The sequence below is a fragment of the Eimeria maxima genome, genomic scaffold (assembly GCF_000499605.1).
Source record: "Eimeria maxima Weybridge genomic scaffold, Emw_scaff5, whole genome shotgun sequence".
Lineage (NCBI taxonomy): Eukaryota > Apicomplexa > Conoidasida > Eucoccidiorida > Eimeriidae > Eimeria > Eimeria maxima.
The window spans coordinates 66822-84734 of NW_013563876.1; the positions used below are offsets into that span (position 1 = coordinate 66822).

The 17913-nt window shown below is 49.3% G+C and overlaps 2 protein-coding genes across 2 annotated transcripts; both read right to left on the reverse strand.

The window, feature by feature from the left end:
- Positions 1-598: 598 nt before the first annotated feature.
- Positions 599-10885, reverse strand: EMWEY_00000850 (Spc97 / Spc98 family domain-containing protein, putative; the record flags this gene model as incomplete). Its single annotated transcript, XM_013478572.1, has 18 exons — positions 599-986; positions 1217-1527; positions 2075-2132; positions 2390-2499; positions 2894-3095; positions 3324-3573; positions 3678-3814; positions 4468-5043; positions 5457-5549; positions 5782-5998; positions 6257-6385; positions 6564-6615; positions 6935-7073; positions 7471-7583; positions 8203-8298; positions 8848-8909; positions 10001-10408; positions 10594-10885. The coding sequence occupies 18 exons, from the start codon at positions 10883-10885 to the stop codon at positions 599-601; spliced, it is 3633 nt and encodes a 1210-aa protein (XP_013334026.1).
- Positions 10886-13655: 2770 nt separating this feature from the next.
- EMWEY_00000860 (20 kDa cyclophilin precursor, putative) lies at positions 13656-14174 on the reverse strand (the record flags this gene model as incomplete). Its single annotated transcript, XM_013478573.1, has 1 exon — positions 13656-14174. One exon carries the CDS (start codon positions 14172-14174, stop codon positions 13656-13658), a length of 519 nt encoding a protein of 172 aa, XP_013334027.1.
- Between the last annotated feature and the right edge of the window lie 3739 nt (positions 14175-17913).

Below are 17913 nucleotides of genomic sequence, written 5' to 3' on the forward strand. Positions count from 1 at the left end.
TAATCAGCAAACAAAACCCGTGTAACTGGGAGAATGGAATTCGTACCTACTTGCTGCTACTTCTACGTCTCTCGCTCCTAATCATGTGCTGCAGCTGTTCTTGCTCCCACACAGTTGTTGCTGTGGTTGTTGCTGCTCCTACATGTACAGTGCTGCTGGTGTTGCTGCTGCCCCTATGCTGCGACTTTTTCTGATGATACTGTTACTCCTGCACTGCTGGTGCTGACAGTGTCCTTGTTTGTCAACGTTGCTGCTCTGCGACCGCAGCGTATGGCGTTGCCTCTGTGCAGCAGCAGCTGATGCACTTGAACCAGCAACTGCAGGAAGGGCAGCCGCAGCAGCAGCTACTGACGCCGGCTGCCTGGGTGGTTTCCTCGCCGTTTGGTGATTAAATCGGTTTAACTGAAGGGGTGGTTTTGCGTCGTCTGTTTGCTTCCTTTCACTCTCTCTATTCCCCTCTCTTCTTCCCTCGAGAGCAGCAAAATAAAAAATCGGCATGAAGCAAATACAGGCAAAGTGACCGAAGTGAAAGGACTCAAAAGCTTCTCTGAGCATGTTTTTCTACTTGTGATGCTGCTGTCGCTGTTGCCTCTCCGGCTTACGGAAGCGGAGACGACGGCCCTGAGGCTTCGCACGCTGTGGGTGGCCGCGTGAGCTCCTCAGCAAAGGGCTGCTGTTGCTGTTGCTGCAGCTGTTGCTGCAGCTTGGAGATAAACACAGGCCCCCCAGGCAGAGCACCTCCTGCTTCATCGGTGTTCAATACACGTGGGGTGGTGTTGAAGCCATCGGACCTCTTGTCCGACGTGCGGGCGTTGCTGTTACTTCTGCTGCTGCTGCTGCTTGTGGTGGCAGCACTGAGCTGCTGCTGCAGCAAAAACGAGGGGAAACGCGGAACCGCGGTGTCGCAGCGCTGATGCGGAGCAGCCGCCTGCATTTGGCGTTGGTGTTCGTAGAAGTCGTTGAAATCGAGGCGCAGGCAAAGAGACCTGCAGCAAATAAACAGACAAAAAAATATGAATTTGATTAATTACTAACGGAAGACAGGAGGAGCACTAGCAAAGGACAGGATCCAAGCAGCAACAAATAACAAATTCGAGTAAAACGTTGTGATCATATATGCCTGCCGCCGCTGCCGCCGCTGCCGCTGTCGTTGCCGCTGCAAGCATATCGAGAACAGGAGAATGGCACACACACAAAACTAACTCGTGAGAATTACCTTATCGCCATGCAGTGGTCCAGATGCATGCGGCTTCTGCTACTGCTGCTGCTACTGCTGCTACTAGTTGCCTGCGCAGCAGCTGCTGCTGCTGCTCGGACTTCACTCTGTTTTGAGTCCAGCAGGAGCAACAGCCGCAACACCTGCTGCCGGAACAGCTGTCGCTGCTCTTCAACCATAATCATGCTGCTGCTGCTACTGCTGCTGCTGACTGCTGCGTCAGCAGGTGCCAGATCTTCATGGGGCCCTCGAAGCTGCTCCTCTGCTGCCGCAGCAAATCGAAACTCCTGAAAGCGCAACATGAAGACCTTCTGGCTCTCCACACCATGAGAATACAGCAGCAGAAGAGAAGCAGCAGCAGCGCCAGCAGCAGTAATACCAGTGGTATTGGCAGGAGCAGCAGCAGCAGCATTGTCGGCGACAGTAGCAGCAACGGAAGCGACAGTAGAAGCAACAGGAAATACAGCAACAGTAACAGTAGCAAGAGTAGCAGCAGTGGAAGCAGCAGGACCGCTCGGGATGCCATCGATGAGCAGGTATCATGCATCTCCTGAATGAGTTTGTGCAGCTGCACGCTAATACTGCCGCTGCCACCAGCAGCAGCAGCAGAAGCTGCTGCTGCTGCTTCTTTTTCGCCGTATAGGAAAAGTCCATCCTAAGAAGAGGAACACAAGCACCGCCTGCTGCAGCGCCTGCTGCCTTGCTGCAGCTGAGCTGCTGGGAGCTTTTGCCGCCACAGCACCAGCATCCACACTATCAAGAGTAAGAGGAGCAGCAGCAACAGGAGCACAAATGAAAAAAAAAAGAACAACTGTCACACTAGCAAATTACAACAGCATGCGGAGTTCGAGAGCGTACGTGTTGCTGCTGAATGCACTGCCACAAGAGCTCGAGGAATTCATCGACGTCGCGACACCTGAGACCAAATGGAGCAACAGCACCAGCAGCACAATTGCTGCTAAAACTCTAATGCAACGGCATTTGCTGTTGAGAGTCTATTGCTGGTGCTGCTGCAGCTTCCGCTGTAGCTGCTGCTGTGGCTGTAGGTGCTGCTGCTACTACTACTACTTTAGGCACTGCTGCCGCTTCTACTACTCTAGATGCTGCTGCTTCTGGTACTGCTCAAGTTACTGCTGCTGCTGTTACTACTTTAGCTGCTGCTCCTTCTCGGACTTGGGGATGGCTTTGTAGAGGTGGGTCCAGTTAGGGCGGAGGATGTCCTGGTGGGCGAAATCGAGCCAATGTCGAGAAAAGTGCAACATCTCGCTGAGCAGATGCGTTAACTGAAAGGGAAACAAACGAACAACTCGAATAATATTATTATTATTTGTGCCATTGTGCTTCAAGTCATTACAATAAAAAGCAGCAATATCCGCAGCACATAAGACAAACAAAACCCACAACAAAACAACAAAACAAGTGGCGACAACAGGCAGACTATAAACGCGAAGCAAATCAAACAATGTTCACATTGTTTTGCTTTGTTTGTGCGTCTTCTTCCTGCACACAGCTTCTTAAAAGTACAAAGACAGCACACGCTAGCGGAAAGAAGCAAACAATATAACATGGGCACGAGACATCACAACAAAATAATGTATGAAACAAAGAGCAAATAGGGATGGTACAAAAAGCAAAGGCACTAAAGCCAAAGAACAACAAACAGAACGGGAGATGCACCTGCGCGATCTGCATGATAAGTATCTCCTCCCTCGCTGCTGCAGTGGCCCGGGAAACCAGACTCCGTTCGGCGGCGGCTGCCCCTGATGCACGTTCTGCTGCTGCTGCCGCCGCCGCAGCGCGCTGCTGCTGTCGCAGTTGCTTCTGCAACGAACCGCCCCGTAGCCAAGCGGAGTGCAGCTGGCGGTGGGTCTGGTGACTCCTGTGTGCAGAAAACGTCATCATACAAGGCGCCTCATTTCAGTACCAATAACGGCAGTCGCAGCAGCAGTAGGGGCGGCGGCACCAGCAGCCGCAACTACAAAAGGGCCAATCGCTCTAAGAGGGTGGGCTGCAACACACGCAGCAGCGCGTGAAGCAACTGGCCAGGTCCAGCAGCATGTAAAGCAGCAATAAAACAGCAGCGGGAGCAGCAGCATCTAGCGCTAACTTCCAGAGGAGAGCAAACATTTTGTGGCACAGTTGCAGCAATTCGTCGCCAATGAAGAATCTCAGAGGTTCCTCAATCCGAAGGTGCAGCACGAGGCCCCTCCACAGAGCGCTGCAAGCGTTGTTGCTGCTGTTGCCACCACTGCTGCCGCTGGTATTTTGCTGCTGCAGATAGGATGTGTGAGGAAAGCGCGCCGTTAAAGCGAATGCCAGAGAAGGAGCGGCAGCAAATAGACTGGCTCCGCTGCTGCCTGAGCAAACGAAAGGAAACACACGGAGACAGGACCGCTGCTGCTGCTGCTCTGGCTACTACTACTGCTACCACTACTCCTACTACTGCTTCTACTACTCTTACATTGCCGCGCTGCTGTATCAATGGCCGAAAGGATGAGGGGCTGCAGAGAAATGCTTCCACCGTGCTGCTGCTGCTGCTGCTGAGCTGCCGCGTCGAGCAGCTGGGAGGTGAAGTCGCCGTCAGCCAGCAGCAGGAATCTAAGGAATGAAGACAGATACGACAAGAAGCTGAAGGATGGCACGGCAGCGAACAGAACAAGACAAAACAGACAAAGACACAAACGAAGGCAGAGAGAGCCAGGGGAAAAGCAAAAGCAGAGCAGACAAAAAGGCACTAAACAAGAAGGAAAGAAATTGAGACAGCTAAAGAAACAGCGCAGATAGAGACATAAGCGCGAGTAAAGGAACAAACACAGATAAAGATGCAAAAGCAAATGAAGAGGCAAAGCAATGAAGAGGCAAAGCTAGGGACAAAGCCAAAGGCAGAAACAGGAGCAAAGAAAGAATCAATAACAAAGAGTCACACGACCAGCGGCGAGTATAATGGGGCCGGTACCAGAAGAAGTAACAACGCAAAACACCGCACCACCAAGAGACAGCAGCAGCACCGGCAGCAGCAGCACCGGCAGCAGACACAGAGGGACCGGCATTGCCATATAGCAGCAACTACGAATGGTCAAATGCACACAGAAGCAGTCAACAGATGCATGGGGGCCACAAAAAGAGTTAGGTAGAAGAAGACGCAGCAGCAAGTGCGACGAAAATTCCGTTTCGCTGTGCTGCTACCTCTACATCAGCATCTGCTTAAGCAGCAGCATCATCAGCATCAGCAGCAGCAGCGGCTACCTGACCTTCGGATCGCCTCTAAGCAGCTCAGGAGCTGATGTTCCCACAGCAGCAGCGCCACCAATCTGAGCATTGAACGATACACACGAAATACAACTATACAGAAAACTGCTGTTGCCGCTGCTGTTGCTGCTGCTGTTGCTGCCGCTGTTGCTTTTGCTGTGATGCCTTCCTGCGTTTGTCCTCCGTAGCCTGAGTTGTGTGATTGTGCGGTCGCGCTTGCCACCCTTGGCGTTGCTGCTGCTACTGCTGCTGTTCGCGCTTGCCTTTGGTTGCCCTTTGTTGACGCAGCAGCAACGCGAGCGTCAATCTTCTGCAGCAGCGGCAGCTCCGGGTCGTGTGGCTGCCGCAGCATCTCTTGCTGCAGCAGCAGTTGTTGTTGTTGCTGCTGCCGTGAAGCGAGATCCTGACTATGGAAGCGTTGTGACAGCAGCAGCTCTTGCTGCTGTTGCTCGTCCTGCTGTTCCGGGCTCTGCAGCAGCTTCTGCTGTTCCTCTTGGGATAGCAGCTCTTGCAAAGTGGCAGGGAGCTCCCGTTGCTGCAGTGGATTTACTGTGGCTTTAACTGGCCGCTCTAACAGCCTGAATGCACACAGAGCAGCAACAGCATGAAATGCTGCAGCAGCGCCGAGGCTAAAGCATAAAGAAACACCAAATAGCGGACAAGGGGAAACGGGAGGATGAGGCACGTCTCCCTTGCTACTTAAAGAACCGCTGCAACACTAGCAGTAGCAGCGGCAACACGGACAGCAGAACTTCAAGCAGCTCTGCATATACCGAGATGCATAGTAGGGCAAGCAGCAAAACTATCCGTATCCCCAGCAGCAGCATCAGCGTAACAACAGTAGCAGCTGTAGAAGCACCAGCACATAGGGATGAACAGCAGCAGAAACAACAGCGCAAGTAGCAGCAGCCGCAGCCGCAGCACAGGCAGGAGTAGCAACAGCTGCAGCAGCACTGGCAGAAGCAGAAGAAAATTTGCAGGGAGGTCTTACTGGCTGTAGAGGACGCTTTTGCCTGCCAACAACAGCCTCTCCGGCAGCAGCGGCGGCATGAAGGACGGGATATTCTCCCGTACCAACACAAACCTAAGCAGCAGCAGCAGCACAAGCAACAGCAGATATGGGCTGTGCGCGGGCCTCGTGTTAGGAGGCAATATGCCGACTAGATCCTTTCACCTTCAGTTGTTTTCGTTGCGCGTTTGCTGTTTTCTGGTGCTGGTGCTAGTACTGCTGCTGCTGTTGCTGCTGCTGCTGTGTCTGTCTGTTATTCCGGTGCCTCGGTTGGTGTCCATCTGGTTGCCGCTGGTGCTGCCCTCACCTCGAACGCCAACTTGACTGCTGCGGGTCTTGGGGCGCCTCCCGAATAAAAAATTCCCCAGACTCGTCCCTGTGGCAGCAGAACAGCAACAGCGAATTGAGCACTGGTTGCTGCAGCATCGCCGCCAGCAGCAGCAGCAGCAGCTGATGCAGCAGGCGGCGCCACTTCAGCAGCGAAGCCAGAAATAGCACCAGGATTTCAAAGCCAGAAGCCTCCACTGCTACAGCAGCAGCACGAGAAACAACAGCATAAACAGGAGCAGCAGCAACATACGCAGCAGCAACAGCAGTAGCAGCAGCAGTAGCAGCAGCAGTAGCAGCAGCAGCATATTTAGGAACAGCAGCGCAGAGCAGCAGCAACGTGAGTCCACTGCTACCGGAGGTGGCCGTATTTCGTCCATCCTTCGATTGCATCGGCCATAGGCAAAAACGAGCGGTGCAGCTGCAGCAGGTCCCGCACACAAGACAATTCCTACTGATGCTGCTGCCTGCTGCTTCCTGTTGCTCCTGCTGCTGCTGTGCGGTCGTTCGGCTGCTCAAGCAGAAGCTGCTCACAATTTGAAGGGCCACAGCACGCAGCTCCGAATCGCCTGTAGAGCAGTAAGCTGCACAAAGGCACAAAACAACAGCAGAAACAACGATGGCAACACAAAAGCAGGGGCAACAACAACGATAGCAACAGAGCAGCAGCAGCAGCGCCACTTGTTGCATTTGCAGATATCCGTAGAGTTCAGTGCACCAGTAACAGCAACAACGGCAGCAGCGGCAGCAGCGACTGCCCACCGTAAATGGTGGAAAGAAGAGCAGCACCCTTGAGACCCTTAGCAGCTTCCGTCTGTACATGACAATGACATCAACAACGTTAGCGTTAGCAGCAGCAACAACAGAGCAAGCAGCGTCAGCAGCAAGAGCAGCAGCAGCGTGTGCTGCAGATAGAACAAGACGAACAAGAGTCTGCAGAGCGGTGGGTTGGGAAGTGAAAACAGAAGATGACAGAAATCAGCAAGACTGGGGAAAGGGAAAAATAAAAAAGGAACGAAATCTAAAGGGATTACAGTTGGGGACAGACCAAATAAGGGGACAAAAGGACACAAGCAACCAGCGCCATCAGCAGCAGCAGCAGCAGCAGCGATGCAGCACATGCAGAGCTGTACCAAGGATGTGAGGAGGCGCATGCGTTGGTAAGGGCCCTGCAGCCAAACTGCGAGACGCCTTAGAGTCGGCGTGCTGCTCTGTGCCGCTGCTGTTGCTGCTGCTGCTGCTGCTGTTGGGGCATTCTGCAAGGCTTCAGCGCTGCACAGCAGACAAAGAACGAAGGGAAGAAGCAATTGTTGTTTAAAGAGAGACACAGCAGAGAGGAGGACTGCTGCTTCTTGTGCTGCGGCTTCTCTGCAGCAAAGCAGCATCCAGTTAATCTAACGTTGTCTTCAAAAAGCAACAGAAGAACAAGAGACAAAGACACGAACAACAGGAGACTGCACCGCGAGGTACATAACCATAGCAGACACGAAATGACTGCACCGCCAGCAGCAGCAGCGGAAGCAGCAGCACAAGATGCAGCAGCAGAGAGCTCAATATTGTACAACTACACAACAGTTTTGCGGTTTCCGCAGTTGAAGTGACTGCTGCTGCTGCTACTGCTGCTGCTATTGCTGCTGCTACTGCTGCTGTTCCTGTTGTTGCTGCTGACCGTGATATATCTTCTTCTAGGATTGCAATGAGCTTGAAGTACTGCTGCACCTCCGCAGCAATACCTTGGCGAAATGCCTCCGCTGTCAGAGGGCGAGAAGACAGGAAGGACGTCTAAAAACAGAAGAAAGAAAAACAGAGAAAGTTATGATCCTTCAACCCCGTTTCCTTTTTCTGCTGCTACTTCTGCTTATGCTGCTGCCCAGTCAAAGCAGTCTGCTGCAGCTGATGCTGCTGGTTCAACTGCATCGGCACCTGATGGTCTGCGGATCTAATCTTCTGACTCGGCTAATTCGATTTAATCTGCTGCCGACGCTGCTGCCTCTGACAATGCCGTCTGAATTTAATCTGCTGGTGGTACTGCTGCTCGTTCAGCAGTAGTGTCGTTGTTTCCCCTTTAATTCACTTTGTTGCTGCTGCACTTAACTAGGTGTTGTGCCTTGTGTGCTTAATCTGCTGCTCCTCCAAAAGATTTTCTGCTGTCTGTCTGCCGCTGCGCCTCCGCCCCAGCCCTATCGCGTTTTTACTATGTGTCTGTCGATACGTTTAATTTGTTTATTTAATCACTCTCTATCTTAACTTGGTTTTACTGCAGTAAATTTAGTCATCCCTGCCAGTAAGGATCTTTCCTCTCTTTGTATTGTCAGTTTGCTTTGTGGTGTTGTTGTTTGTGTTACCTTTTCTTTGCTATCTACTTCTGCCTCTTCTGTGTGCTTGTTCTTGATTTGCTTACCTTAGGGCCTTCAATAAAGGCTTTAACTCGGGTGTACATACATCCCAATGCGGCTACTCGAGCCACGAGACCGAGGACACTTCTTGATGCCTTCACCTGCAACAGCAAATCGAACAAAGGAGTCCTTCTTCCTATGTTTTACATTGACTAGTTATAATAAATCTTCATATTTTACTATCCCTGTCCCCGTTATTTTTATGTTATTACAATTCATTTTATTATGCTGGGTGTCACAAGCTTTTGTTTAAGTATTAACTCTCTTTATGATTGTCAACATCCACTAGGTTTCATACATTCGACTTCTTAAATTCTTTTCTATAACAAACTCATTACATTTTGTTTCTTAATTATTATATTTAATTATATTCTCCTCTCTAAACAACATGATTGCCCGAAACGGCATTTGTAGTGCGATGCAGATCTCCTTCGTATTTAGGGAGAAGCAAAAATGAAAACAGACAATAGCTAACAAAACCAAATGGGGAGCATAAACAGGGAGAATGATAGGGAGAACTACACCGACAAACAGAAACAAATACAAGGACAGAGACAACGACAACGGTACAAAGAAAAGAGAGGAGCGAGCAAATGCAAAAGAAATAAAAGTATACATAATTGTATATATAAAGAGTTATATTCACTTACAGGGGGACAAATTTGTGCTGTCTGCAGTTCGACGTCAAATCGAATAAATCGGCCGTCAATTCCTATGAAAACAGCAGACGATAAAAACAAACGAGACAAGGACGATGATATGCAAGGGGGAAAGATAAAAAAGGAAGGGGAAAAACACAAATTGAACAGATAAAGACGAAAAAGTATAATGATTATGGAAAGACAAGCAAAGATAGAAATAGAAATTTTATAAACAAAAGTATAGGAAGAAAAAGGCAACAAGCAAACCAATGTATGCATGCAGAAAGAAAATAAAGCAGGCAGGAAGGAACCAAACAACCGCACAAAAAGACAAACTACGAAATACGATGCCTAATTAAATATAAAACGAACGGGCAAAAGGAATAAAACACTCACGCAGCAACCACAAATCCCCGCAGCAGCAGCAGCAGCAGCAGATGCGGTTGCAGCATCAGCATAACCACCACCAGTAGCAGCAGCAGCAGCAGCATTCGTTTGGCTGTGCAGCACCTTGTAAAATAAACAGAAGATCCCTCAAGACAGCAATTTCATCCGCTCCCCAGATGTCTGCAGCAGAATGGCATTAAACAGGGTCATCTCCATATGCAACGCAAAGCAGTTGCTGCATCTCGTCCTACGAGCTGCTGCTGCTGCTGCTGCCGCTAAAGCTAATGTTGTCGAGAGGGGAGAGAAAGAAAAATGGGGTGAGACGGAAACAGAGGGGAGACATGAAGAGAGACAAAAGGAAAGAAGAGACAAGCAGATAAATGGCAGCAAGGGGAAATGAAGAGACAAAATAAAACGATAAAATAGGAATAGCTGCCACGGTGCAGCAGCAAGCGTAGCAGGAGCAAATACAGCAAAAACAGCAGCAGATGTACAGTAAAACAAACAACACAAGAAACAGCAGCTACGACAGAGGCAACAGCAGCAATACTAGCAGCTGATAGCAGCACACGAGCAGCAAGAACAGCAGCAAAAGGAAGCATTAATGCATTAGCAGCGCATGTGTCAATTCTCCAGACCAACAGCAGCAGCATCAGCAGCGAACAGAATAACAGCAGCAAGCATCACAGCAGCAACGGCACCAACACCCGAATCAGCAGCATGAGCGACGGGGACAGTAACAACAGTTGCAAACAGCAGCGGCAAAAGGCTTTACCATAAGAAAAGACTTCTCGCTGCTGCACAAGGGGGAGGGAGTTGCTGTTTGCTGCTGCACGCTGATGGCTAAGAGACATCGCAAGATGCTGCTGAGACTGTGCCAATACGCCTCCTTCCTTCGCTTCTGCCGCGCCTGCTGCTTCTGTTGCTGCAGATGATGCGGGCTGGTTGCTGTTGGCGGTGAACCCCTTTGCAGAGCCCTTCTCACGCCCTGCGTGCCCTGCTGCAGCAGCAGCAGCATGATTGTGCTGCTTGCGCGATGCCTGAAACTCTGGGGACCTCGAGAGTAGCAGCAGCACTTTAAGGATTGCATGCGGCCGCTGCAACGGCTGCTGCTCCCTCGACAACAGCAGAGCAGCAAGCTGAGAAATGAGGGAAGGGGGAGCAGCAGCAGTTTTAAGTATTTCTGATAATATAAACAAAACAAAAGAAAATGATATTGAAAAGAAATAAACAGCATATTGAGATAAATAAAGAAAAATGGCGATCTCTTGGTCTGTCACCTGCAGCAGCAGAACTTGCAACTTCAGCAGCAGCGGCAACAGCATCAGCAGCAACAGCATCAGCAGCAACAGCAGCAGCATTAGGTACCATGTAGCTCTGAGAAAAGCTCTGCCCTTTCTTCCATTTCAGCAGCAACAGAAAGAGGCGCAGCAACAGCACGGCCTTCCTGCTGGGCAGCAGCAAGGTGCTGCAGCAGCAGTTGCTGCAGCTCATGCTGAAGCTGCTGCTGCTGCTGCGTGTTCAGCACCTCTGCTGCTGTAGGCGAGCTGCTGAGGGCCCCTACACTGCTTAAGAGGGCCCCCAAACGCACTAGAGGAGGTTTAGAAGCAGCCGGCTTATTTGTTGCTGCTGCCGCCGCAGGAAGCCTCGGGGTCTCCATTTTATTAAGCAGCAAAGACAGAAGGGGCAATAGAACAGCTTAACAACACAAACAAGAACAGGTAGAACAACACAAATATTAAAACACTAGAAAACAGCTGCTGCTGCTGCTGCTTCCCTCCTGTTGCTGCTGTTTCTGCTGTGCCTTGTCTGGTGCTGTTTCTTTCTGCTTCCTTTGCTATCCAGCAGCAGCAGAAGTCAAGTAATCAAACTCCAAGGGGGCCCCCTGCGGAACCCTGGCTGTACGGGGGCCCCCTTGTGGCCACCCACCCTTCCGGGGGCCCCTTTCTCCCCCCGTCTCCTATATAATAACTCAAACCCGTATAAGGGAGGCCTCTCAACCTCTATGGGGTCACCTGGGGTACTATGGGGTCCCCTTGGCTACGGCTGGGGGCCCCTTTGAACAACTGGGGACACCTAGGGCCATATGAAGCCCCTTATGGCTCTCTGGAAGGCTTATGGGACCCTTGGAAACCCATATGGATACTAAAAGAAGCCCCAGGTTTCCCTGGGGACCCCTCTTCCCCCCGAAGTGTCTGGCGGCTGTGGGGGCCCCAGGGCTATGGGGGAACAATGGCTGCGTTGCACGTGGAGGCCTCTATGGTGTTAGAGAGAACAAAGAATAGTTTAAAATGCAATAAATGAGGATGAGAAAGAGGAGAAAAAGACGGGTGAAGGGGCCCCCCCAGGGCCCTGGAGGGTGGTGGTGTAAGGGGCCTACGGGATGGGGGGCCCCCCGGGGGAGAGCGGCCGACTGCAGTACAAGGAGGAAATTAGTGAGAAAAGGTATTCCTTCAAGCTAATAATGTGTATTTTGAGGTATTTAGTGGTACTAACAAATCAAGGAAACCATTAGGACGATTACCTCTCTATATGCCGCAGGCGACAAAAGTGGGGGCCTCTCTCCCACCGTGGTGTTATTGTTATTCCTTAGGGAAAACAACCAGGCGGGGGAGTGGTGGACCAGAACAAGGCATATATTCCCTTTTTAAATAAATTAACACTGAATGATATTAATAAATAATATTTACATTGATTAACTATTAGTCCTGCGTCTTTATTAGCAAATATGCAGTCTTCTTGGCTGCCCCCCTATGCACGCACACCGTGTCTCTTGCTGCCCCATGAGGGCTTTTTTTTAGGGCTTTTTTTCGTTTCTGTTATATCGATTAAAATTGCAATTCACACAAAACATCATTCCACTATACTAATTGCAGTAAAGTGTAGGGAGCCCCAACTTGTCCCATTTTCTCACCTTTTTTCCATCCATTGATATAGCGTCCCATGATCATCTGCGTTCTTTGCGCTCTGCCAAGCGGCAATCATATTAATGAGGAAGAAAAGGAGGAGCCATTTTAGGTATTAGATTAAGTCCCTTCGTTTATTTAAACAATGTATATTAATAATATTTAAAATTTCAGCTTATAATCCACGTTGTAAGGCAAAATAGCCAACAAGTGTGTCTTATAGCTCAATGTAAACCTTAAATCTGTGTTTTCTGGTAGTAAGTTTACAACTGCACAAATGCTTTGACCGAACAAACCTGCAAAAGGATCTACTAGGAGGTTTACCCTAGGTCCAATGATATATCTATACATACTTATGCATATTGTGCACGCATTTGTATGCATGCATATGAATATAAACATATATAATGTACAGACACACCTATGTAAATGTATATTAGAATCTGTATATATGCCGATAGAGAAATATATATTCATATTATGCACAGTTGCTACACTATATTCCAAAGAAGTAGAGCGAATCCGCATATACCTTGTTGCAGTGTGTTGCTTGTAGGAAAGAGAAAAAGCAACAGTGTTTCTCCCTAATTAAAAGCACTAAATGGTGTTTCTACGCTTATACCCTTAACTATAAACAAATATATAGAGTTCATGGTAGCATTTATTTATAGATAGGGTGACATTGCATAGAGCGTATTTGCCCTACACATAAGTATCGGCGTAGGAAGGGAAATAGAAGTACGAAAGCAGCTAAATATATTAGCATGCCCATCATAATAACAATATTTTGACGCGAGCTCGTGCACCTCCTGTAAATTGAAATAATCCTGTTAATTAGACAGATGCATGCCTTTATTTCAAATAAACTACATATACTTATGTTGAGATCTAAACTATGTTCAACTAAACGCCACCTATGCCTGACATGTTTTATCTATTCTTCCCTACTAATATAAACCTTCTTCATTATATATGCCGATATATATAAATAATGCATATCCCCTGGTAGAACATATACTGAAGGGGGCAGCATCTATATATATGGCAGTAACAGCGGCCTCTACCTATATGAGCTGTATTTATATACCTAAAGGGCCTGGAACTACTAGAGCTGTTTGCTTTTGGGTATGCTAAAAAGATAATATATTTACGGTGTATATACAGACTTCCGGTTAGGATAAACAAACACGCAGCCTCCCTTCCCCTTCACACATTCAAAGTTCTCATAGTGCTGCTTCCCTCAGCAACTGGCTGAGAAGCAGCAGCTGCTGCCGTAGCATCAGCAACAACACCTGCCATCTACTGCAGCGGCTACAGCACCTGCTGCAGCTGTTGCGGGTTCGCTGCCCAACTGCTACACGTGACCGCACGGCACCGCAACCGCAAAAGCAGCTGCTGCAACGTGCTTATCAGCTGAAGGGTTTCTGTAAAAGAGGCTGTTGGCTGCAGCGGCTGCTGCCGCAGCAACTGTAGTAGTTGTACTGCGGCATTAGCAGCAGCTTCAGCGCCAGCAGCTGCTGCTGCTTACTGTAGCTGTCCACAGTCAACAATGGTGACGACCTGTCTCGGCTTTCCGGATGCAGTTCCTACCTTCTCGATTTCCTTGACGACATCTTGTCCTTCTGTGACTTGGCCGAAGACGCAGTGCTTGCCATCTAGCCAGTCACATACAACGGTGGTGATGAAGAATTGTGACCCATTTGTATTTGGGCCTGCATTAGCCATGGAGAGGAGGAAGGGTCTGTCGTGGCGGAGCTTGAAGTTTTCATCGGCGAATCTGTCGCCATAGATACTCTCGCCTCCAGTGCCATTACCACGGGTAAAATCGCCTCCTTGCAGCATGAATTGAGGAATAATACGATGGAATGAGGAACCTTTATAGTGAAGCGGCTTGCCACTTTGACCCGTTCCCTTCTCTCCTGTGCAGAGACAACGGAAATTCTCCGCAGTCTTGGGGGTCACATCCGCAAATAACTCCATTATTATGCGGCGAGCAGCACCACCGCCAATGGATACATCGAAAAAGACGCGGGGATTCGGCATTGTCGCGGAAATAGAAGAATTTGCTGCTTTAAAGGCAGATAGACAGGCGGGAGAGGAGAAAGGCGAGGTAAGATGATGATAATTGGGATGTGGGTTAACACTCTCCAACAAGGAAACTTTTCCTTGAGGTTTATATATAGATGGAGACGGTCCTCCTGCACTTCCTACGCGCTGAAAACACAACACACTCGTCCTACCACAAGCTGCAGCAGCACCCAAGCTGCTGCAGCACCCAGCAGCAGCAGCTAACGCACCCAATCTCCTGCTGCTGGTGCTCCTGTTGGGGTGGTGGGGGAGGATAGGGAATATTGTAGCAAGACCCTCTTTTAATGGCTGTTTTTCTCTTAATATTCCTCTTTTTCCTATATTTAACCCATTTAGTGAACTACCATATAAACCTAAAGGGTTCCCTAGCCAACCATCACTACCCTTAGTACCTCCCCCATACACGCCCCCGCCCATGCGCGAGTGCCACACAGGAGGACCGCTGCTACCAGGGGAAGAAGAGGCGCCTTGCGGCACCAAGGGGGGATTCTTCTGTCCCTGCCATCCTTTCCCGTGGGCTGTTAATACCCCAGTAAAGAAAAAATAACAAAAAAACTCCAAGAATCCCATTTTTATCGAAGATTTCTCTCTTTTGACGCCTACATACACCCCACCCACCCCGTGCCAACCGCGCACCCTCACGTGGCTGCACGAGCTCTTCCTATTTTGGCTTATATAACCTGCACGATGTTGGCTAGTTTGCCTTTGTGCCCTTAGCATATAAACCCTTTTTCACGCGTAGTAGACAATAGGCAGATGAACACAGGTTTCCAACTATTGTCTACAGTCTTAGTTCGTGCATGCAGTCGAGAAGTTGATACTTACTTCTGCTGTTGTCTTGCGGCTACAGAGTTGCAGCAGCACGGTGCGTCGCAACTCTTGGTTAGCTACCACTTCTCCCTAATCTTCAGGCATTTGGGAATGGTGCCGAATGGACGTAGGCACATCGTGGAAGGAAGTAAATGGTTCTTTAGGAATGTAAGTATCTCAGTACATCGGTTCACGTGCTCTTCCGCTAGATTACTCCTTGGATAGGGCTGAGGCGTCGTATTACACAATGTGGTGCTGCAGAGTGCAATGCCTGCTAGGACATATCCAAGGATTACTGAGAGACCGAGCCATACGAAAACAGTTAGATAAGAGCATCTGACCCCCTACAAAACCTCCAGGCCGCATAGGGGCAACTGCCCAGTAGCCACGCGGGGAAGATAGCCTGTAGTCAGTTCATGTTCAGCGTGCAGCAATTTACATAGTAGTGTTCCATTTAAAAGTAATGAGAAGTCTTCTTGGCTTTGTGCATTGACGCTGTAGACGGTTGTTGAGTACGTTGCGGGAATGCTGGCTACCCAGAACAAGTAGATAGTCAACGCTCAAACTCCCGACGGACCTGCCAGCATTAGGCAGGGTGTGCTACATATCCTTTACGGGGGGATGTAGGTAAGCCCCTCCTAAGAAAGTCCCAGTGTCGAACCACTATAGTCAGCGAGATATACATGGGAAGCTCAAGACACCCGCTGCTGCGGTCCTCTACAGGAGGAAACAAATGCCGCCTCCGATGGGGAAACCACACTTTCCTTCGGGTGCCAACGACGGTTGCCAGAAGCAACGGCACTGCTAATCCCGTGCTCTGGGTTCTGTTGCAGAGCCCCCTAATGTGTCAAGAAGCTAAGTTCCAACGTCTGTTTTGTAACTACTCACCTGGTGTCCGCGAGGTTATCTTTACCCCACACTGTAATGTAGTGTACCACGGATCCGGTGCGAGCAACCAGCTTCAACATCACAACAGTGCGCCTTGGTGCACAGCAGCGAACACTACCTAAAGTGCTTGTAAGAAATCTATACACGCAAATGAGAAAAGATGTTTTTACATATCTCTCAAAGCTTACGCGAAATCTCAGAGCTGCAGTTCCATAACACAGTAGGCATTGATAAATACCTGCCCTCGGAGTGCAGCACAAGCTGTCCAGTGTTGGCGAATCTCTCTGAGGTTGCCTGGCCGCAGAGAAGGAACCAAGAGACGAAAGGGTCAACCTGGCTGTGAAGATAGAGTAAGAACTCACGGAAGAACCACCTTAGCGTCCTACGTGGGAATGAATAGCGCAGGTTTGGAATAATCCGGATATTGGGCCAGTGGATGTTGGATCTGTGAATACCAGCCCCACCCACGAAATGACAACAGGCGTTCGAAGCAGCGAGTAAGGAGGGTCTTACCCTTCCCCTCTCGGAAGCGGCAACCGGAAAATTGCATTTATACGAAGACAGTTGGCTTGAGGATTTCGATCCAGTAATAATAACCGAAAACAGCATAGGGGCGCAATTGACGGATCGTTCGCAGATGGAACAGTTCAAAGCTTCGTTCTGAGGTACAGAATACCCCCGTAAAGTCCAATACCCTTTATACTATCCGCTCTCCGGTGGTGCCTATTTACTGTTCCGCTTTTGCTTGCATCTATCTGTATACATGGTGCTCTGGGCTCAGACGCATGGCACCCTAGACGGGGCCTGTGCTAGGGTTATACTTTCTTTGTCGGCATATTTGTTATTCTATAGTGTGCTCCTGTATAGCCTGAGCTGGAAACAATATCATGCCCAAATGCCTCTTAAGGGGAATTGCTCGAATCCACAAGTCTATGCTCATGCAAGTACACCCAAACAACTTTTGGAGGAGCATAGACCTGTGCATTCGAGCGCGTTCACTGCAGTCGCTTTGCCGGTATTCTTTAGTTCTTTCTTTAACGCTCTTGTTCTAAGGCTGTTTTGGCCTGCCCCTACAGTAAGTGGCGTAGAAGCCAATTCGTAGCTAAGCGTGCACCGTACGTATAGGCATGCAGCCGCTCCTATAACAAGTTGAGTGTAAAGATGTCTCTACTGTAAACGTCTCCTCTACCACTACGTGTGTATGCAGCAGTTTTTTGCCTTTGTTTTTGTGGTATAAAGGATGTGGTATAAAGGGTGACTAAGAATGTTGTTGGAGGGTTTATTGTCTACATTGCGGGTGTGCGGTGTTTCTGCTCGAACTGCAACGTCTCTTAATTCGCCTTCTATTCTGTTAATATCATATTTTATGTTTTGCAAACTTTACGTATTCCTTCTTTTGCATGCACCGATGGAGAAGAGCTGTCATTAAACCTGATGAGGCCCGAGAGACCGGCGGGTGGCTGCTGCTCCTGCTGCCGCTGTTAGCAGCAGCTCTTACTGCTGTGTCTCTCTATTCCAGGTAGAATAGAAGCATGTAGAACAACTCGTTGCTCCGTATTTCAATAGATCAACGAAGATCTGCTGGAGCAGCTGCAGTAGCAGCAACAGCAGGAGCGGGAGCGGGGGCCCACAGCAGTGAGCTGCAGCTGGTCCAGCCAGATGCGCCCTTTGCCTGCTGGTGTTGACAGTTATTATTTGTTATTTGCATGCATAAATTTGTTTTCTAATGATAGCTTTTGCAGATAGAGAAGATATCTGCTGGTGCTGCTGCGGCTGACCAGATGTGCACATGACGGAGGTCACCGCAGGGTCACCGGCTGCCAGCCTTGAGGCTGCCTTATACTCTTCTGTCCATTCCCTTGGGCTTTCTTCTTCGTCCTTTTCCTTAAATCTCCTTAAAAACGTAGACCCCCTGCCTCCAGATTGCTGCTGAAAAAGCAGCAGCAGCTGTTGCAGCAAAACACACACTTAAACAATTTCTCCTCCTTCTGCTTCG